The sequence below is a fragment of the Hipposideros armiger genome, unplaced genomic scaffold (genome assembly GCF_001890085.2).
Source record: "Hipposideros armiger isolate ML-2016 unplaced genomic scaffold, ASM189008v1 scaffold_560, whole genome shotgun sequence".
In the NCBI taxonomy this organism is placed as follows: domain Eukaryota; kingdom Metazoa; phylum Chordata; class Mammalia; order Chiroptera; family Hipposideridae; genus Hipposideros; species Hipposideros armiger.
This window is the reverse complement of record NW_017731910.1, coordinates 521313-543994: the sequence shown is the minus strand read 5'-3', so window position 1 is coordinate 543994 and position 22682 is coordinate 521313. Positions and strand designations below refer to the sequence as shown.

Here is a 22682-nt window from a genome sequence, read left to right as displayed (position 1 = left end):
TGTCTATTTCCTTCGCCAGGTTAGGGGAGATTTCCTTCATTATTTGTTCAAATAGGTTTTCAGTTCCATGCTCTCTCTCTTCTCCTTCTGTGACCCCTCTGATATGGATGTTGGTAGACTTGATGTTGTCCTAGAGGCCCCTTAAACTATTGTCATTTTTTGGATTTTTTTTAACTTTTTACTGTTTTGATTGGGTGTTTTCTGCTAACTTATCTTTTAAATTGCTGATTCCATCCTCTATTTAATCTAAACTATTGTTAATCCCCTCTAATGTATTCTTTATTTCAGTTATTGTATTCTTTATTTCTGACTTCTTAAAAAATGCTTTCTTTATCCATTTTCATGTTTCCTATCTCTTTGTTGAAGTTCTCCCTGAGATCACTGAGAATCCTTATAACCAGTGTTTTGAACTCTGCCTCTGGTAGATTGCTTGTCTCCATTTTGTTTAGTTCTTTTTCTGGAGCTTTGTTCTGTTCTTTCATTTGGGACATATTTCTTTGTCTCCCCATTTTAGCTGCCTCCCTGTGTTTGCTTCTATGTATTAGGTAGAACTGCTGTATGCTGCAGGTGTGACTTGTGTGGGTTGTGTGTGTCCTCTCGTTGTGGTTGAGCATTGGTTGTTGTTTGCACCTCAATGGGAGGGATTGACCCTCAGGTGGATTGGTTGTGAGGATGAGCCATGACTACAGTGGAGGAGCTGTTGTTCAGGGCCTGACCCTATGGAGCAGGATTTCCTTAAGAAGAGTTCTCGTGTCTACCCAGTCTGCCCTTTGGGTGTTTCATTTGTGGAGGTGATTGGGTGGTGCTCTCATGTGGTCTGAAGTGGGCCACCAGGTGTATCAGCCCGGGAGTCTCCTGGGAGGGGCCCTGACGCAAGCCAAGTCAGCCTCAGCCTGTGCCTTCCCTGGGGCCACTTGTTATGAGTTAAAAAGTGATCTGCAGGTGGTTTTCAATTGTGCTGAGCTTGGCGGTGCCTGGGAGAGGCTAAGCTGGGAACTGAGGCTGGCTGCCACCAATGCCGGGCTTGGGGCTGCTCAGAAAGAGGGATGGGGCACAAAGGCCAAGTGCTGCTTGTTTGGGGATTGTGAACCTTTGACAGATTTTGGGAAAGTCCACAGCATGGGCCAAGACAGATGGTTTGTATGGAAAAGGCACTGGAAGTGGCTTGGGTGGGCTAACAACTTGAGTTGGGCAGGGTCTCAGGGAATCACCAGTTGTAGGACTTCTGTTCAGCTAGGATTCAGGCTATTTTCAATGATGGTTGTTCTGTAATCTAGTTGTAATTTTGATGTAGTCATGAGAGGAAGTAAACATAGCATTTACCTACTTCACCATATTGATCGGATATCCATGATCTTAAATCTTCTGAACCTCAATTTTCTCATCTGTAAAACTGTACATAATAATATCTAGCTCATCTGTAAAATTGTAGGTAATAAAATCTAGGTTAAATAAAAATGTCTTCTACAATACTTTGTACCAATATTTGCTTAATGAATATTTTCTTAATGAATATTTTCTCTCCCTATCCCATATCTTACTAATGTGATAATGAAAAGTATATTGGGCAAATTAAAAAATTGTTAGAAAACACCCTTCCGTTTCATTATTGCAGATTTTAATTTAAACCAGGTTTATTTATAAACCTAACTCTTTCCAAACCCTCCAACTCCTACTATCATTTTTCAACATAGCCAATATTTTGAATTTCAAGTAATCAATCCATGATTAAATCATATAATATTCTGTTCAGTTTAATAACCTATAGGAAGGGTGAAATATTTCTTTATTCATGAGATGGGGGGAACTGATTCTAAGATCACGCATAAGAGAACTTGTTGCAAAATTACTCTTCTTGTGGAGGATAATTCAGTATTAGCAGTGACTCCCATAAATGAAGGGGAAAAATTATTTTAAGAGATTTTGTATTTTTTTCGTTTTTTTTGTGTTAGTCACATGTATGTGTATATGACCAAAAGGCAACACCATGGACGACACAAAAAGTGGTTCTATGGAAAGTTACCTCACAGGGTGATCGGATCATGAATTCCTAACCGGGCAGGTCATGGTGGGTAGTCATACCCCGGGCCTATTACTTCTTAAGTGGAAGGTTTTAAGCTAGCCCTGTCCATTATTCTTGTGCATCTAAGTTAACAACATTTGAAACACCAGAAATAATACCTGCAAAGTGGTATTAACTCTCAAGAGAGCACATAATCTTGTTAACTGTCCTGTAATGCAATTCCTGCATTGCTTCTTCCCAACTTCATATAATCTTCCTTACATTCCCTCCTTAATTTCAAATGCATAAAGGAAACAGCAAAACTGTTTTTCCCAGGAGCATTTGAGATCTTGTTCCCTGGCATATGTTGTTAGTTTGGCTCAAATAAACTCTTATAAAAATTCAAAAAAGTATATATGTGTATAATATATCCAGAGTTATTTTTCTTTCCAGATTTCTTTTGGAAAAGGAATTGGTTCTTAAGGGAGTTGGTGACTCAGTATCTCTCCTGCCCACTTCCCTCTTGCTAATTAAAGTTTAGTAGTACTTGGCACAAAGCAACAGGAAGTTGTCCAGATGCAGTTTAATAGTAATTGTTCTTTCCACTTGTCTCCTGTAGAATGTAGACCGTGTCCAGCAGGAACAGAGCCTGCGCTTGGGTTTGAATATAAATGGTGGAATGTCCTTCCTAGCAACATGAAAACTTCCTGCTTCAATGTTGGGAATTCAAAGTGTGATGGAATGAATGGTGAGTTCAGAATCAACCTAAATGATTTATTTTGGCAGCAAAGACTCTCCGACTCAGCTCTCTAAAAACATACTAAATATGGGTAAGAGGAACTTTAATCTTATTTGTCTACTTGCCCGTCTTTGAGACCTCACATAAAAATAGTAAATGTGGTGTTACAGCCAGATGACTTTCCTATAAGAATGTGAACTATTCTGCATTTTTTGGAGTCAGTTTTGAAGTAGATATTGAGGGCCACCATTTATGGTTATAAATACCAGAAAAGAGTGCAAGGGGAGGTAAGCAAATCTATTTTGTTTGCCGTTTTGAAGAGCAGTGTGATAGCATTTCTCCCTGGGCTGATTTAGTCTGGTTCAGCACTGAGATGTGAGGAGGGGTTAAGTCATCTCTACCTCTTTGCCTGTGAAGTCTGTGTCCCTGATTACAAAACTGATGTACCCCACTGACTAAAAATTTGAAAGCATGGCAGAGTTCTGTAGGATGGTTGCTGAATTTTATTTGTTCTTACATTTTAAATTCTTGGAGAGCTTAGTACTTAGTTATTCTGCAAATATTCAATATTTGTTGGTTGACTGAATGACAATATCTACATATGTATTTTTAAACTTGACACTAGGAGTAGCTGTTACAAATACTGGGTTTTACACCAAAATGCATTCTTTACTTTCATAAACTTAACATTTTTTTATCAGCTCAGTTTTTTCAATGTTGTATTTAATCATTGTAAAAATAATGCTTTTTAACTGCATCAGTTTTAAATCAGCACCTATCCAAAACAAATAGGCTTGGGATGTAGGAAATGAGGTATACACATGAGTGTGGGGATCGACAAATAATTTGTCCTTGAATAATGTTGGTTAAACAGATGTGTGAAAAAACAAACCTCAGTACATATTGAACATTATGAAATAGTCTTTATTGACCAGTAATTCCACTTATAGGAATTTATCCTAAGGGAGAAGAAAAAAATAGATAATAGTTATTACCTGACCATGAGGGTTTATGTTCTAAAAAGATCCTATGATTGAATTCTAGGTTGAGGAAGTTAAGGCATTGGAAAAATAAGATTTGAATGACTCTATGAAAGCATCAGTACGTGTGTGTGTGTGTTCGCGTGCGCACGCGCGCGCGCGCGCGCGCGCCCATTCACTTACTAGTAAAGATTACCTGAAACTTTCATTGAATTTTTTAGAGTTTACTCTCAATCTGAGTTTCATAATAATACTTGATTTACCCAGTTGCTTACTCATTCACTTAGAAGAAAGAATTTAAATTGTTGCTAATTTTCCAAAAAGTTCAATTATTAATTTGAAAAGTATACATATCTGTACTATTAGTATGTGACATGGAAATAGCAAACAATAATATGAAAAGTAAAAATATAAAAAGGTGATGTATATTTTTGTGACTGGGAGGTTTGGTAACCAACTTTGAAAGGAACAGCACTCAAAGGAATGGGGGTCAAAGCGAGAGGCCCAGGGCAGCCTGTCTCATGAGGTGGTCATGGTCATGGAGTTAAGGTGGCTGTGCTTTGGCCACCATGACTGTGTGACTTGGAATACTTTGAGATTGCTGGATTCTCAGTCTGGGTTTTACACAATGGCAGAACAGGCACGGAGAAGTAAATCTTTCTGTACTGGGATTTTGCCTACAAGGAATTCAAAGTTGAAGACAAGTTACCATTTATTTATGAAGCTGTTTGTTGAACGTTATCTATAATAACAAAAATGGAAATAATCTAAATATCCAGCAACAGGATAACGTTTACAAAAGTTAAGCCATGCTCAGTGGATGCAATGTTAAGCAGTCATTAAAAATGATAGCTATATGGAAAACAGTTTGGCAGTGTTTCAAGAATTATGAATGTACCCATTTTCCAACTCAGTAATTCTACTTCTGTGAATTTATACCGAGGAAACAATGTGAGGTAAAGAAAGAAATTATGCACAAAGTTAGAAATCAAGGTGTTGACAGGACCATTTTCCTTCCGAAGCCTCTAGGGGGAATTTCCTTCCTTGCTTCTAGCTTCTGGTAGCTCTGGGCATTCCTTGGCCTGTGGGAGCATTACTCCAATCTCTGCCTCCATCTTCATGTGGCCATGTTCTCCTGTGTTTATGCGTCTCTGTGTCACATTTGTAAGACTCTGTTTACAAATAACAAAGTCCATGCACAGGTCCTGGGGGTTAGGACTTCAGCATATCTTTTTTTGGGGTGGGGGGGGCACAATTCAACCTTTAACAACAGGCAATGTTCAAAACATGAGAAATGTGTTTCCTCTTGCAAGGATATTAGTCTGCCCTAAACTTAGCTTCTTACTATCCATATACTACTTTCTTTCCTTTGGCCTTCTCTGCTGTCCATCCCTCCTCATGCTGTTTCTGAACTCTAAGAAGGGATCTTCGGGAAACTTTCATAAGTCCTCCCTTTCTCCGTATAGATGCCTTCCATATGGGACTATCCCCCTTCCTATAACCCAGCCACAAGTTTGCAGTCTCTCTAAACCTAAATGCCTTTCACATTACTTACACTGCCGTCAAGGGCCTTGCGCCCCACTGGATCAGACTGTTTTATAGCTGTCTGCACATTAAGAGTTGATTCCTGCTTATTTCTCTGTTTAACCGCATGAACCCTTAGACAGCAGAACAATGACCATTTCTCTCATAAGCAAGTAGATTAGTGCATATTATTTTGAGGACTAGCTTGATTTATATGAATTCAACGCATTATTTTTCTATAAACTGCTGATTATAACATTTCACAAATTGCCAAATCACGAATCTAACACTGATATTAACCCCTTCCTCATTTCTCTCTTATACCTATTGCAGTAGCAGATGTTGACATGGTCCTTTAGAGATAGAAGTGTGAATGGTAGGTCATTGACATTAATTACCAACCTTACTGGATGCTGTGTGGGGGATGCTTCTCCCTTCTTTTTTTTTATTGTCATTTCAGCCCATGGTATGTTGATAGTTTCTGTGCCGGGCACAGACTTCTCTATCACCCCACACTGTTGGCAATTGTTAGGATTTGTCTCTGTCACATTCTTCTGATTTCTCAATGAGGGTGGACCCAGCTTTGTCTTTCTACTCCTAGTGTATATCATGGTTCTGTGCACTCAATAAATACCATTGAGTGAAAGAATAAGTGAATGAATTCAGAACAGGGGTTAAACTAGGGAACAACAACACAGCAAACTATAAGAAAGAACTCAAATCATCTTCATTAAGTAACTCGAAGTTTCATTTCCCATTGGTTACCTGGAGACGAAGATTTTCCACTGGGTAAAGATCATCCATCTATTTTAGGTGTAAATAGATAATCATGCCTCATTGAGAAAACTGTTATTAGTTTTCCCATTAAACAACTTTTATGCAAAAATGTGCATTGTTTGATTCTTAATGGGGAATCATATGGAAGTCTTCATTGGTATCTAGGAGTCTACCTTTATGTGCAATTTGCAACTGCAATTTAAAAATCGGGAATTCTTTTGGAGTATTTCAAACTTTGAACATAAACACTAATGGTTTTTTTTAAAACCTTATTTAAAAGGATTGTTAGAAATCATTAATTGAATTTTTACTAATAAAGATGACCTTTATCATTTTCAGGTTGGGAGGTGGCTGGAGATCATATCCAAAGTGGGGCTGGAGGTTCTGATAATGATTACCTGATCTTAAACTTGCAAATCCCAGGATTTAAGTAAGGAAAATCAATTCTGATTCTCTTCTGTAAGAATCCTCATGCCTGTTTCTCTATAGAAATAAAGTAGGACTGCCTTTATGAAGTAGATTAATATTGTGGTGTACTTAGCAAGTAGCAAGTAAGACAATGTATTATATTTAAGAATATTGATAGAATCAGTGATTGAGACACTGTAAACTATTAATTGTATATTACTCAGATGAACCTGAAAGTTTTTAACAATATTCTATCCAAATGTAACAATAATTATGATTCTTAGATGATTGATGATGAATTTTTAGTCCAAGTTACTTGCAGTAGTATCTTGTGGTTTATATATTTACTTGTTTCTCTGTTCTACCTGTCAGTTAGTATGTTACACATTTTTAAATCACATTTTGCTTTAGTCTTCCATGTTGAAATTTCCCAGTAGGTGTCTTTTTCTTGCTTTAGGATGTGTGGTACCATTTATACCAGGAGACGCAAGCGTATTAACATGCTTATGTAGACTCCATATTAGAACTAAGGGTATGGCCATCCGGAGATTAAGTGAGGAAGACAATGGGCTGAGGGGAACAGTAGATTGGAGAAAGAAAAAAGCACGGCTTTCAGCTTAATGAAAAAAGTAACAATTTTGCTCCAGATTGTTTTTTAGAACATTTCATAAATATTGTAATTTTAATCTGTCAAATAGACCACCAACATCTATGACTGGAGCTATGGGTTCTGAACTGGGAAGAATAACATTTGTCTTTGAGACCATCTGTTCTGCCGACTGTGTTCTCTACTTTATGGTGGTAAGTGAAAAAATGGCTTTCAAAGTTAGATTTCTAAGCTTAGCGTTGTCTTTTAAGTGTGAATTTATTTATGCACGTTGAGATAAGGACATCATTTCTCTTCTCCTTCTTAGGCCTTCTAAACACATTAAAAAGTGTCTAAAGAAGTCACTTAAGAATTGTGCAGTGAAGCCCACAAAGAAAGTGTTTGTTCCCTGTGGGGAGGACTGAGTAAGGGGGCCTGGGCGACTGACAGAGTTAGGAAATATTAATCTGGTAGAAAATTCTTTCATAAAAATATGCCACCAGCATAATGAATATTCTCCCCCAGTTATCATTCAGCAATTCAAACCATCAGGAGGGAAAAACAAGTATTAAGGAAGGGCAGAAAATAGTGTTGGTGTAGACACTTGGAAGAAAGAAAACTCTTCCTTGTTAAATTTAATCAATGTAGACAAAATGTCATAATCTGCCCATTTTTTCCTCGATGTCCTATACATTTCAACTCTTAACTTGAGAAAAGTGGCAGCACAAAATTGACTAAGTCCTCATGTGGGTATTAGAAGGTTTTTGGCTAAGATTTTAGCATTATACTTAAGTAGTGACTTCACAGACATGATTTGTTTTTGCTTTTTTCCCCAATGATCCTTTAGTAGCTAGTTAACACTCCTTTAACATTTCCTCTATGATATACAAGATATATGGAGACTTAAACATTTATTAATGATTACTAATAGCTTAGATGAAGGTAGATTATTTTGTTCTAGAAAAAATGACTTTGTGGTGGTAAAAGAAGATCATGAATAATCTTCAACACATCCATCTGTTACACAACAAATAACCATTAAGTCTTCAACTCCACCAGCTCTGCCTCCTTATTTCTTTAACTCTTTTTCCCTCTTCATACTTGGTGCCATTGCTGAAATTCAGATCCCTGCTTTCTCCCAACAGTAGTCTCCTGTCCATTCTTCTTATCCCCATTTCCTCATTTGTGCTGCTGTAAAAATATCTTTATAAATGAAAAAACAATAGTAGACGCATCCACATCAAATCTGCCCCCTTACTCTTGGTGGCTTTCTATTGCCTATGTTGGTGGTTCTGAAAGTGTGGTCCCTGGACCAGCATCATCTGGGAACTTGTTAGAAATGCACATTTCTGAGTCCCAACCTTGTCTCCATGAGAAACTCTGGTGATGGGTCCCAGCAAGTCTTGAGGGTAGTTGTGACACACATTAAAATGTGAGATCCAATAACCTATCAATACACGTACAATTCCTTCGTATGGCATCTATAGGGCTTTTTTGTACTCTTTGCACAGCCTCTGTTGCCAGGCCTATGGTGACTAGTAACTCTTTAGATGCCCTGAATTTGCTAGTGGCACACCCTGTGCGCTTTCATTTCTCATGCCTTGCCACTCTAGGCTAGAATGACATTCTTCCTTATGCTCCTTTGTCTGATGAACCCCCATGCACACTTCAAGGGCAGCTCTGACTTCACCTCATCTGGGAAACTTTCTTTTATTCTTTTAAGCATAATTAACCGCTCTCTCCAGGGTGCTTCTAAAACCCTTTGAGAAAATCCCATTTTAATTATGTGAATGTATTCATGTTTTTGTCTCTTTCACTTGACGAAGCACTCCTGAGGGTAGGGATTACAATTACTTATTTTGATAAATCAGTCTTAGAAGTTTTAGCTCATAGCAGAATCTGTTAGTTGTCTTTCCCCTCTATGCGATTTGGTCTCACAGGACTTTTTCAGGTATCAATTAAATAGCATATAAAAATGCTTTCAGAATTGTGTACTGTTTTACAAATGTAAGGTGGTGTTAGGTGTAGCCATGCAATGAATTTCATTTATGATTGGAATAAACATCCAGAAAGATGGTGTTTAACAAAGCACTATCTGTACATTATGAGGTCCCTTTAAGAAGTGGCATGTCTGATGATTTGGTTGTTTGGTAATGTGGGGAATCCTATAATGTATGACAAGCACATTCTGTTATGCCTGTCTGTGGTGTGAACTCAAGACACATCTCTTTATAGCATATTTGATTACTTTATAACATGTTTAACTCCTGTGTTTATATCAGAAAGAGACATGTCTTAAGCTCATGCCACCATATTGTCAACATCCCAGATAGCTAACAGAAGCCCATCCAAAATTCTTAAGTCATCTATTAGGGTTTCTGCAGGGAAAACTAATAAGAAAATTCAGGGTTAACCTTGGTTTTCATTTCAAATAAATAAGATGTGTATTACATTATATGGTTGATTTATTTATTAGATTTCCTTTCTAACCATATTAATGACAGCATATGGGTTGGAATGTCACACATTCATATGATATTCTAAATATTGAATTTAGCTAAGGAAATCAGAAATAAAATACTACACAAAGTAATCCTATTGGAATTCAAGTATAGAATATTTCATGAACATAAAATAGAATTTTTATTATCTGCACTTGGGTAAGCCTGCAGGCTACAAGTATATGTCAGGGAGAACTTAGAATTTCTGTGCAAGAGCTGCCTATCAGAATCTCTCAAAGCAAAAGATAAAAATGGAAAGCCTTTCCATTTTATAAGAATCCTAGAGGTTTACTGTGAGAAGTTTAGTGTGAGGAATAATGTTTCCCTAAATATATTTCCTAAGGTAGACACACACACACACACACACACACACACACACACACACACACCACCCTTAAACAAGCTATGATTTGAGACCTTTTTCAGGTTATATTAACAATGTGGTTGATATATTGTAATTACTAAGCTAGTGAGTGCTTTTGTAGCCTTGAAGGGTAGTTTTGAGAGTTCTAGGGTTACTTGCTCAGGAAATAAATGTTTATTAACCCTAGGGGGTTAAGTTAGTAAATGTAAACACATATTTGTAATGTATACACATGTTTATTAATACTGAGTTTGTGCTTTTTTGTGTATTTTTTTTCTACTCTATTTTAGGATATTAATAGTAAAAGTACCAACGTGGTGGAATCATGGGGTGGAACCAAAGAAAAACAAGCTTATACCCACATCATCTTCAAGAATGCAACATTTACGTTTACATGGGCATTCCAGAGAACGAACCAGGGTCAAGATGTAAGTTCTAAGCACTTTTATTTTTTAAAACATGAAAATGATGCCCCCAGTGGAGATTCATGCAAAGTGATCATTCAAATCTCCTGGATGAAAGACAGCTTTTTATTGCTGTGGAATCCAGCTTTTGGTTATGGAGAAGGCTGGTACAAAAATGGTATTTTAGGGGGGTTTGGTTTTTGAGAGCAAGAGCACATGAAATGGAATAACGCAGTGTATCTTTGAATAGTATCTACACTCTGAACAACTATAGCTCTGATAGCTTAAGAGAAGGACAATCTAATTTTGTAGTTATTTAGAAGCTTACTTTTAAAGCTTTTTGAGACTTTGGAAAGGCTAGTGACTTTCTTCCTCTTCATCTGAATGATATGACATTTGTCCAGAAGCCATTAACTGGTGCTGGTGTATTATTTCGTTGCAGTAATGTCTCCTTTTATAACCCAGAGAGTATGTATGGACAAACGATTGGATTAACACAGAATCATTTACTGTCTTTTACTTTTCCTGCTAGAATAGATCTTAATCCTCCCCTAAGTAAATTCCATTGTTTGTTTCAATAGTAGCAGGACTGTTATTTTTGTGGATCTCAATATCTGTGACCTTCTCAAGGTGAGAACAAGGTAAACTGCCTGAACCAGAACCAGCCTTAAAGCTGTGGCGGCGAGTGGACAGCGTTTTCTCTTTTCTCTTCAGGCTTTCACTGGGGAACCCATTCCCCAGATTTTACTTGATTCCAATTGTTACTTACGAGTGTTCCGATGACCATGAGTGGGGCAGGAACATGCTGTGGAATGCTTCCTTGCCTTCCTTGCGTCTTTGCCCCAGACGAAGAGCATTAAGCAGTCCAGGGTAATGCTGCTCTGTACTGATAGCATGATGCCCACTGTTTGAAGAGAAAAGGACATTAATGGACCCAGTGTCTCAAGAAGGTCAAGTGTAGGAAACTCCAGGTTCTTGCTCTCCATGCTACATCTTTCAGTAGAAACCAGAGAATGTTGGTTAGAGAAGGTACTAGAGAGAGTGACAGTGGCCCAAAGAAGTGGTGTGATTGCATGAATGTTACAGTTTGTGTTGGAGGAGGACCACCAGAGTCCTGGTCTTCCAAGGCTGGCCCAAGGCTTCCACCTGCCACACGGTCAACATCTTCTTGTAGCATTAGATTTGGGCTTATATTTGAATAAACAATGATGGGAGATCAAGTTGCTTCTCTACTAAACCATACCAGTTCTTCCAGATGTAAAGTCTATACATATGCCCAAGTTTGTACCAATTATGGCACGTCTCATGGTGATTGTGGCAAATCTCCTAGAACTCCATTACTGTGGAAATTAGCTTCTAGTGTTAAGATTTAGGTTTTTAAGAAAAAAGGAACCCAAAAGGAATAATACTAATCCACCGTCGGTGGTAAACTCTAAGGCTGGAACACTGGGCTTCTTTTCGTGACATCCGCATAACACAATCTGGTGGTGCAAGTAAGCCCGAAAGCAGAAGTCATTACTTTCTGCTCTCTTTTTAGAATAGACGGTTCATCAATGACGTGGTGAAGATTTATTCTGTCACTGCCACTAATGCAGTTGATGGGGTGGCGTCCTCGTGCCGTGCCTGCGCCCTCGGGTCTGAACAGTCGGGCTCATCGTGTGTCCCCTGCCCCCCAGGCCATTACATCGAGAAAGAAACCAACCAGTGCAAGGAGTGCCCACCTGACACCTACCTGTCCATACATCAGGTCTATGGCAAGGAAGCTTGTGTTCCATGTGGGCCTGGGAGTAGAAGCACTCAGGTGAGTCTGTCTCTCAGTTATCCCCAGGAAAGCTCATTTTAATAGAGGAACTCACAAGTTCCCTTTAGTGTTTCTACAGGAGCTATGAGGTTGCTAGTCATAATTATAAATGACTTTTCCAACACCCAAATAAGAATGCTTTCCCAAAATATTAAGATTGATTTCTTGTGATTCTGTGAAGGCAGAGCAAGTAAACGACCTCTGTATGTTGGCTATAGGAGTCTGTGGAGAGCAGCAGGTATATCTCATACCATTTTAAGGGCAAAGTTTGATTTTATATTATGGGTGAAGGAGAAAGTAGATTTATTGTCTATTTAAACTAACGTAACAGGGACTTCTGGCTGTTTATTAAAAATACCTTTCTGTAAGAAACCAACCTTGGAATAACTTACTTTAAAAACTTTCGAGTCTTCTAACCTTTGCCTAAGAAAATTGAGTTAGCATTTAGAAAGTCTCTGTATTATTATGGCAAAATACATGATAACTAAGACAACATTACTGAAATAGATTTTAAATCTAGAAATATTTTTGAAAAACATTTTATGTAGCAGCTAATACTTTCTTTTTATTTCCTGCTGTGTTGTTATTTTTTTTACATTCCTTAATCTTTAACCAAAGGACCACTCAGTTTGCTATAGTGACTGCTTTTTCTACCACGAGAAAGAAAATCAGAGTTTGCACTATGACTTCAGCAACCTTAGCAGCGTGGGCTCGTTAATGAATGGCCCCAGCTTTACCTCCAAAGGCACAAAATACTTCCACTTCTTCAATATTAGTTTATGTGGGCACGAGGTGAGTCATGGCTCTCAAGGTGAGATGGAACTGCACATCAGCTTCGATTGAGTTGATAATTTCTGTGTAGATGGCCCAGTAAAATCTCTATGGAAACCAACAAACAAATGTCAGAAACAGAGCTTTGTTGCTTAAATCCTCTGTTGCCTCCCAGCGTGTTGGTTGGCAGCTTCACCAGGGTCAACCTTGTCTGGTTCTCAGTCCATCTAAGCATTCATCCAGTCTCCTGAATCCCAAAGCTTGGAACTATGGTGGACGTGGTTTGAGGATCTTTCAGTTTTGTAAAAGTGGATCAGGCTTGTCAGTCAATCCCACCTTTTTTTTTATTTTAGACAGGCAGTTATGGTTTGAGAAAGTTTTACTGTTGTTTATGTTGTCCATTTTAAGAAGAGAAAAACTAAGAGGAAGTTTGTCAAAAAATGAAAAGGAGGTAAGCAGGGGACAAGTGTCAGTTGATCAGGTGTCCTCTACTAATAAATAATGGGATTTTATTTTCTGTGGGAAGAAGCAAAACCTTAACTGGTACTGGTAATGGGGAGAGTCACAGGACTAGATGTCCAATATTTTTATAGGCATACAGGGTTGGGGTTGGGACATAAGTATATATATTCACCATTAGCAAAGGTAAACATATAATAAGACCTTTCCTCCAGAACTTTTTCCATATTAAATACTGTATCTCCAGTGGTCTTCATTATGACATGCTGTGCCAAACTTTGACAAAGGAGATAAAAAGAGATCTTAAGGCCACAGAAGTTTTAAAACAAAAAGATCTATACAATTGACGTGTTAGGACACTCACCCTGTTGTGATTTTAGATGGGGCGATCCAACACACTCACTTGATTGTTCACTCAATAAGTAAATTAATGTTAAATACCTGTTACGTGAAATACTGTGTCAAGCAGTGAATAATATTAATTCCATTATATATCATACTTCTTCTTAATCTTATTCCTATTTTACCACTGTCTTTTCTTCCATCTTCTCTCTTTTTCCCTTCTGTCTTCTTTCTCTTTCTTTCCTTTATATTCTTGTTCCTTTCCTTTTACTGTTGTTTTTCTCTTTATTCAGTAGTTTCTTTCTGCTCTTTTCCATTGTTTCTCTCTTTCTGGCTTCAACAAGTTATTTTAAGCATAGTAAAAATATGTTGCACCTGTATTGTGGGGAGAAGGCTTAGTGGAGAGAGAAAATTTTATAGGTTAGGATTGCCAGCTGCATTAAAAAGAGGAATCTCTCTCTCTTTTTTTCAAGATTTTATTGGGGAATTGGGGGAAGGGGAACAGACAAGTTGCTGTTGTTTTGTTCTTCAGTCTAGTTGTGGAGGTTGTGGCTTCACTGGCCCAAGCTGGCACCATCATTGCGCTCTTCCCGGGAGAGGCAGATCAGTCGCTGGCCTCTGGATGGCCACTCACGCTGGCTGCTGGCTACACACGGTAGCCCACGGCAACCCACTGCCACAGGGACTGTAGCCTATGCCATCGCCGGCGACCCATGGCAGCCCAGCCCCAGGTCGAGCTGCTGTTCACCATCTTAGCTGCAGAGGGCTGTGTCACTGGCCCTCATATGTGGGATCCGAACCGGGGCTCTCTGGCATCCCAAGCTAGTTCTTAACCAACACGCCACTTGGCAGACCCCCCCCCCAAAAAAAATAAGAATCTTTATTCTTTTTGTTATGCCCACCTGTGCCCACTCTACAGCTAAGACCAATCAAATAGCATTTCTTTATTTCTACATAATAATTTATAATCTATATAATTTCTAGAAATTATAGATCAAGCTATAGTCAATTGCAGTGGGACTATAGTATATTTAAACATACTATATTTAAAGTCTTACAATTTTTATAAATTATATCTTCCAATTACCCTCTAAGTGATTAAAAAAGTAAACCCCTGTGTTCCCTTCAACTTACCATATAGTTGAGTGGATACACATTACTGAATCTAAGAGTAGATGAATAAAGCACTTGTGACTAACAGTTTAGAGTTTAGACGCTGTCCTAAGACTGTTACATTATGGCTTTTATGCTTTCTTCTTCAGCCTTCACATTACTTTTCTGTCCCACGTAGGCCTACGCAGAAGAAGGAAGAGCAAGCTTTTTCTTTGGCATTAAAACGTTCATCAACAGTTTTCTGGTCTCTTTTGTATGCATTTTTATCTTACAAATTGAAGATTTCATCGATGACTTTTATTTCCTTAAGTTAGATGGCTTTCATCCAGCACAATGATGCTTGTGGTTGGAGGAGCACTGCAGCCTTGAATTAATGCATTCATGATAACTTCAGTGACCCCCACCCTGGTTAAACATTGGCATTGCCTCAAGAGCTTTTAGAAAATACTGGTGCCTTGGCCCCACACCAGGTCAAATCAGAATTGTGGTGAGGAGGCAACCACTGCTCTATGAGCTGAGGTAGCTGAGGTCCAAGTTAGAGCACGTCCTTCAGTAAAACCTCCTTATGACTTCATTCTCCTAGGGGAAGAAGATGGCTCTGTGTACCAACAATATAACAGACTTTACAATCAAGGAAATGGTGACAGGGTCAGATGATTACACAAATCTTGTAGGAGCATTTATATGCCAGTCAACGATTATTCCTTCTGAAAGTAAGGGTTTCCGAGCAGCCTTATCGTCACAATCCATCATTCTGGCAGACACATTTTTAGGTAAGCGTCACTGGTTTCATATATGCATGCATGCATTTTTTTCTAAAATTATGATACTGATAACTTGTTAGTGCATTGGTGTTTACAATAGACGATTAAAGCCCACAGGTAATTCTAAACCATCACTTTGTGACATGGTTAAAAAGCACCTACCAGTGAGGTCTATTAATTAATCTCAGTGAGTATAAGAAGCTTCTGAATTTATGTATTAATTCATATGTGATATGATATTTTCTGAGAGTCCGTGCCTTTCATCAGGTTCTCTAGGAATTTAAGAGGCAAAATAATTTTAAACACCAAAACTATAAACAAAAGGGGAACAGTAAACACAATACAAACCTAAATCATAATATCTGTCACCAGTTTGCATTCTCTTTCTTCACACCAGAAATAAGCTGGTGACAAGTAGCAAGGGTGAATGTATTGAGTTTTATTATCTATCTGCCCCTTCTACCTCTATGGTATCAAAAGCATAGGAAAGTTTTAAGAAGAATGAGTAATTCTTAGGAATCAAGTTCATTAGACTTTCAGGGGTGGGGATTAGGAATCTAACAAGGCATATAACAATCCGACGATTTAGCAGGCTTCTTAGATGATTCTAACGTGCAGCCAGATTTGATAACCACCACTATAGAATCCAGAAGAATTTAGCTTTATTTTTCAGCACCAAGGTCAGTTACTGAGCTTGTGCTAAGCAACAGAACACTGCGTCAGAAGCAAGGGTTGCTGTTGTTGCTTGCATTTTGGCTCTGCCATCATTGTGCCTAGGAGGAAAAAATGCCTTATTTTTAGATTAAGCAGACTTTAGAGTTATTTCCTGGAATTATTAGGCACGCAAATTTTTGTTTCGTCAAGTATGCCCATAATAATCTGAATGAAAAGTTGTATTAGCAAAGTAGCCACATTCATTCGACAAAACTCACCACAGGTTGAGAATTATTAGTAGATTGTTGAAATGTTAGACATGGGGGAGGGGGGGGGCTTAGAGATTATCTAAATGATTGCATGCATTTTACAGATTCAGGACCTAAGACCCAGCGAAATAAAGTGACTTAAACAAAATTACAAACTAGAGAGCAGAATATTTTACTTTTTTTTCTGGGAACTTTGGAAAGTTTCTTATTCTATCATCACTGTATTAAATTAGTACACAGCATCAAAGTGTGGCTATTTTCTATTTAGATACACGGAGGCTAAATAAGCCTAATTTCCCTACATTGCTTAATAGTTTCTTTTTTGTTGTCATCTAGGAGTGACAGTTGAAACCACCTTGCAAAATATTCATATAAAAGAAGATATGTTCCCCATTCCACCAAGTCAAATACCAGATGTGCATTTCTTTTACAAGTAAGTGAAGATGCTATTTCTCTTGACATATTTTTTAATCAAAAGGATATCACTTCAGGATGCCTAGAGTAGTAGCTTATAACTAATAGATAATCAGTAATTGGTTCTTAAATGAAAGACTTAGTAAAAGTAGGAAACATGGACTATTTTGAAAGCCTTGTATAATTTCTCTCATATATATAATCTTTTAAATTAGGCAATAAAGAGACTCCACTTTATTATCTAGGCAGTAATTATTTAAATTCACACATCAAAACATCAGCCTGAATGGATCTGATGTTTTTCCCTTTAAAATTTGATTATAATTTAGATTATAATTATAAAAGCTTTACTGAACACCTTGATAGCTTATTACTTTACCTGGGAAAATAGTTAACTTTTCATAGCCAGAGCGATAAATAAGCTCAGTTTGTATTAAAATTCTAAATTAGTGAACTTTGATATATATTTTTTTCTTTTTCGTTTGTTTATAGAGCAGTGATACACAGGATGCTTTTGTTTTTGTAACCTGTGTCATATCTGTTTTGCAAAATGACATTTGCTTTATGATAGGTCTTCTACAACAACAACATCTTGTGTTAATGGCCGATCAACTGCTGTGAAAATGAGATGTAATCCTACTAAACCGGGAGCTGGAGTGATTTCAGTCCCCAGGTATGCTTATTTCTAACTGATGGTTGCACATTTGTATTAATTATGAGGAGGCAGAACTCTGAAGAATCTTACTATTTTAAAACCTACTCTTCCTGGATGTAAAGCAGAGAGAGAACAGATGAGTCTAGATTTTTGTGGTAGGGATGTGCTGAGGGTTTATTAAGAAAATGGATCCTTGCCCAATCTCAATACTTTGTAGTCTCCTCAATGGCATATTCTCATCCTGTGTGCCTGAGTGTCTAAACCACTTTAAAAAGTATTTAAGTTGATATTTAGCCTTTATTTCCTTGAGAGCTGGATTAGGAACTTTCCTGGGTTAGAGTTCTTCATCCACAATTAACTATCTGGGTGATCTAGATGAAATAGTCTAACCTCTGAGTTATAGTGTCTTTCTGTGGAAGAGGATGGGGTCCAGGGTAGATAACGTGTATGCTCCATTTTCATCACTCGAGTTTTCTAATTAATGGTGGTAAAATCACCAAGGTAGAGTCTGACCTATAGAATACATAATACAGTTCATTTGTATTGTCATTGTGGCAACAGTTGTCCACATTCTAGGTCTGATTAATACAGTCCACTTTGGGTGGGAACTTTGGGTAGGAGGAAATAAACAATTTCTATGTAGATTACTCATTTCTAATTTTTTTACGGTTAAGGTACCTTTGGATCATAGTTTGATTTGCAGATTTTTCTCTATCAGGCTAGCAAAAGTTTACATTTTTTTAAAGGAAATGATTGATTTAACTTGGTTTTTGATAGTTTTTGAGAGATTTTAAGTTGTTCTGCTTATGTCATACCAGGATTGGAAATCAGTCACCTAAGCATTGTTTCAATTACTTGGGCATCTTTAAAACAATTATTCTGGTAACCCAGTATTTGGGACTTATTTCTGAGTATAAAGGCACACTTGCATTCACCCCTTACCAACTGTTTCTCTGGTTCTCACAGATCTATGAATTGATTTTTCTTTTCACCTTTTTAAGGTGAGAGAAGAATGTGATGAGAGGAGTACATAATAAATGGTAATAGACATCAGTAAAATAAACAGATCCTGATGATCAAGGGCGTCAGGAGTAGGAGGAACCCTGTCCAGCATCCACATTAAGGTCAAGGTGGCCAACCACACTTTCTTTATGAGGTGTGTTCAGAGATCCTTTCGTCATTCTCTGATGTCCCACCATATAGCTTTGAGTTCAGATGCTTGTTCTATGCACTGTAGTACTTGTGAGGTCGGTATTTATTTATTTATTATTATTATTTTTAACTTTATTGGGGAACAGTGTGTTTTTTCCAGGACCCATCAGCTCCAGGTCAAGTCGTTGTTTTTAATCTAGTTGTGGAGGGTGCAGCTCACTGGCCTATGTGGGGATTGAACCGGCAACATTGATGTTAAGAACTTGCACTCTAACCAGCTGAGCTAACTTGCAGCCTGTTTATTCATTTTTTGACCTAGTGACTAACCTCTCTGGGTCTAGCCTCTAGGAGTCTGCCTGGATGGCTTCTGAAGCCTCCTCCAGATCGCTGATCCAAGCAGATCATGTTACTAAAAGACTAGGTCTGTCCTTTAGAAAATATATCATTCTAACTTTCCCATCGTGGGTCTGATTTTTATTTATTTATTTATTTTTTAGCTGAGCCATCCTGCTACCTGTTGGCAGCTCAGTGGCTGCTCAGCTCGGGCCAGGACTCGAACCGCTGTTAATCAGAGCTCAAACTCTTGAGCGAGCTCTTAACCAACTGAGCCACTCGGCCAGCCCCCTGATTTTTAAAGTAATAATAATAAAAAATAGTCTCGTGACATTAAATGATGGCATCTAGAAACTGATTTTTTTTTCCTTGTGCAAAGAGGGAGAAGTTTCTCCTTTAACCCCTAGCAGTTTTTTTCTACCTAGGGCATGTAACTGTCTTTGCAAGCATTTCTCAGGATAACCTGCCACAGAATACCTTGGGGGTGTCTGTTTTAAAATAATTTTCTAGGGCCGGCTGAGTGGCTCAGTTGGTTAAGAGCTCACTCAAGAGTGCGAGCTCTGAGCAACAGGGTCACCGGTTTGATGCTCAGCCCAAGCTGAGCTGCCACTGAGCTGCCAACAGGTAGCAGGATGGCTCAGCTAAAAATAAATAAATAAACTAAAATAAATCATTTTCTAGACCTTCCTAAAATCTAAAGCATCTCTGAGTGAGTATATTCAGCACAGGAATATTTTTAAAAACACAAGGCAATTCCGATACATATTAAAATTTGAGAAACACTGGTCCTAAGCCAAAATTTGGAGGTTTGACTTGGTTTTTTCTGAGACAGAGTCTCAAATTTTGTTCTGCATTTTAGTTTTCTGAAAAGCTAATTTAAAACATCATAGTCTACAAGGTGGATTTCTTCACCCAAATATTGATAAAACTTTATTTATAATTGTGATGCACACTGAAGTTTGAGGACCACTCCTCTGGGGAACTGCTTGAAATCCCACAACCTCAGGGTGCGGACCTTGAGTTCTTCGTTAAGTCAATGTCCTGTCAACCACAAGGGGGCGCTCTGAGATCAGAACTCGAGCAACAGCAGCTTGTCCTGAAATAATTAGAATTATTTTATCTGTAGGACCGAATAAAGATTTACCATTTCCTACTAACAGTAAAGAAATGTTAACAAAGCCAGAGACTTAGGCTACTTTTGGAGAGGACTTAGTTTGCATTTTTGAGGGAGCTTTAAATTCTTCAGTAGAGAGGAAGATGGTAAACCAGGGAATTTGCCTGGAGATGTCTCATATGCTGCTCAAGAGGTCGAAGAAGGGAGACTTGGGCAGCTCGGAGGGATGCTACCCCCTAGCATCTTGCAAGGATCTTGACACACCAGGCAGAGGCACCTTTGGCAGTAGTAACGTTGGTTGGGGCCTTGTGTCTCTGAACTTAGGAAAATGTCACAAGACCCCCAGCCCTGGCAAAATGAGAAAGTCTTAACAGACAGTGAATGGGGCAGGAGAAAAGGGGAAATGTGTGTGTTTTTTGTGTATCCCGTGTGAAATTTAGAGAGAGGAGCAAATTATCTGGGTCTCCTGCTAATCTGCAATTGGAAACTCCAGCCTTTCTGTTTGGTCTGGCAAATGCAGCTGGTTTCTAATTCCACACAGTGTCTGGAGGGTGTGAGACATTTTAGATAAAAACTTAGCATGATTTCTGTGACAGATGAAATATGAGAGCTGGAGTGTAGTTTTGAGATTATCTAGTGCAGTTTGTACCTTGGCCAAAGAATAAATTGCTAACATAATAGACCACAAATATCTCTAAACAGATGCCCCTCCAGCCTCTGCCTGAAAAGCTTTCCAAACCTCTCATCAGGATCCTAGGTGGTTAGAGGAATTGAAGGTTCTCCTTTCATTAGTAATAATTAGACCTAAGCATTGTGTCTAAAGGGTTTTTCCAAAAATGAGAAATCTCTGTTAGTCACAAGGTTATAAAAAAAGCCTTATTGGAAAACAGAGGGAACCATTTTTATTCTGATAATAGAGATATCATGGCACGTTAGAGATCCTTAAGACAAACCCATTGACTATACACATTAGGAAACACTGAGGACCCAGGCTGTATAGCTGTCGAGTGGCACAGTCAAGATAGATTGATTTCCTGACTCTGTCCTTTGTTCTTTTTTGGGGGGGGGTGAAAAAGAAGTTTATTAGAAGAGATACTACATTTTAAAGAAATAGAAGTGGGCCCAAGCAGTAGAGAATGGCTCAAGGGCCCATTATTAGAAGAGAAATTACATTCCAAAGAGTTTGGAGCGGGCCATGCACAAAGGCGAGGCTCAAAAGCCTCAAAAAGGAAGGAAATAAAAAAGGGCTGTCCTTTGTTCTTTTCATGTCATCATGCTTTCATCTTTTAATTTCTTTTCCTCCAGTTCTTTATAGGCAGAGATTTGCAAAGACGCACACTAAGCAGAGGCAAATACCACATTTACCCAGGGATAACTTAGTTGATCTGCATGTTATTGGTGCCTTCTTTTAAATGAATCATCTTTCCTCAAATACAGTCTTCTTTATTAATGTTAGGAGTTAGAAGAGAAATAACATCCTCTCTCTCACAAACACAACTTAGGAGTATATTTAACTGCTTGGGTAGTTTATAAATTCGTCTAAAGTTATTTTGCCAAAACCTCCTTCAAAATCCAAATTCATCTTCTTTATAAATGTAGCCTCTGAGAATATTCTCTCCTGAAAGGAATATTTCACAGTTCTGTCCTGATGGCATTCAGAGGTTGAACATGCCAAGGTTTATTGCACAGGCTTTGATTTAGAGTCTCTTTATCAAAGTTATTGGATGCTAGGGTAGTGTTTTCTTTGGTCTTTGGTGAAGAACTGTTAAAGCCAAAAATCTATCCATTTTAAGTTTTTAAGAGTCAGAGAATAATTATTGGTTAAATGAGTTCCTTGTTTTCTTTTTCCTCTGCACTATTTATGGACAAATAATAGCTATCTAAGTCTGTATAAATTAAAAAGGCAGTGGAACTGGAGAGATTAAAACCAAATATGTTCTTGTAGCATTAAAAAGTAAGGAGGCATATGTAAAAGCATTATGGACAGAAGTGAAAAGAACTAAAACCTGTTCTGATCAAGAAATGGAAAATCTCCAATACAGAATTGTTAAAATTATATAATTCAAACACTAATGAGTAATCTTAGGACCTGATATGAAAATGTCACAAAAGAGTCATAAAATTTCAGGATCAATTTTGAAATAAGGTTGCTAAAGCTTTAACAGGTATTTATTTCCCTGAAGCAGATACGGAGTCTATAGATACGACAGGATGGGGGAGTGTCACTTAATGTAGTTTGTCCAGGTCCTGATCAGATACTGACTTTTGGTTATTTACCTCGGGCATAATGTTTAGAAAGGGAGGTGTTTACAGGAGACTGGTAGAATTTTATATCCTTGGATCTAAGAGCTGTGGGTCAAACACACAATGTGATATATAGATGATGTATTACAGAATTGTACACTTGAAACTTATGCAGTTTTACTAACCATTGTCACCCCAATAAATTTTTTTTAAGATTTTTATTGGGGAATTGAGGGGATGGGAACAGTGCTGGGGAATTGGGGGAAGGGGAACAGACAAGTTGCTGTCGTTTTGTTCTTCAATCTAGTTGTG

At 38.1% G+C, this 22682-nt stretch overlaps 1 protein-coding gene across 2 annotated transcripts in view; it reads left to right on the top strand.

The window, feature by feature from the left end:
- The window catches only part of ELAPOR2 (endosome-lysosome associated apoptosis and autophagy regulator family member 2), a 175807-nt gene that overhangs the window by 123243 nt on the left and 29882 nt on the right, over positions 1-22682 (top strand). For both annotated transcript variants that reach the window (XM_019623735.1, XM_019623733.1), the window contains exons 10-18: positions 2622-2750; positions 6362-6452; positions 7129-7231; positions 10172-10309; positions 11823-12086; positions 12705-12878; positions 15355-15544; positions 16795-16891; positions 17444-17545. In XM_019623735.1, coding sequence (XP_019479280.1) covers positions 2622-2750; positions 6362-6452; positions 7129-7231; positions 10172-10309; positions 11823-12086; positions 12705-12878; positions 15355-15544; positions 16795-16891; positions 17444-17545 — 1288 coding nt within the window. The remainder of the gene's footprint in view (positions 1-2621; positions 2751-6361; positions 6453-7128; positions 7232-10171; positions 10310-11822; positions 12087-12704; positions 12879-15354; positions 15545-16794; positions 16892-17443; positions 17546-22682) is intronic.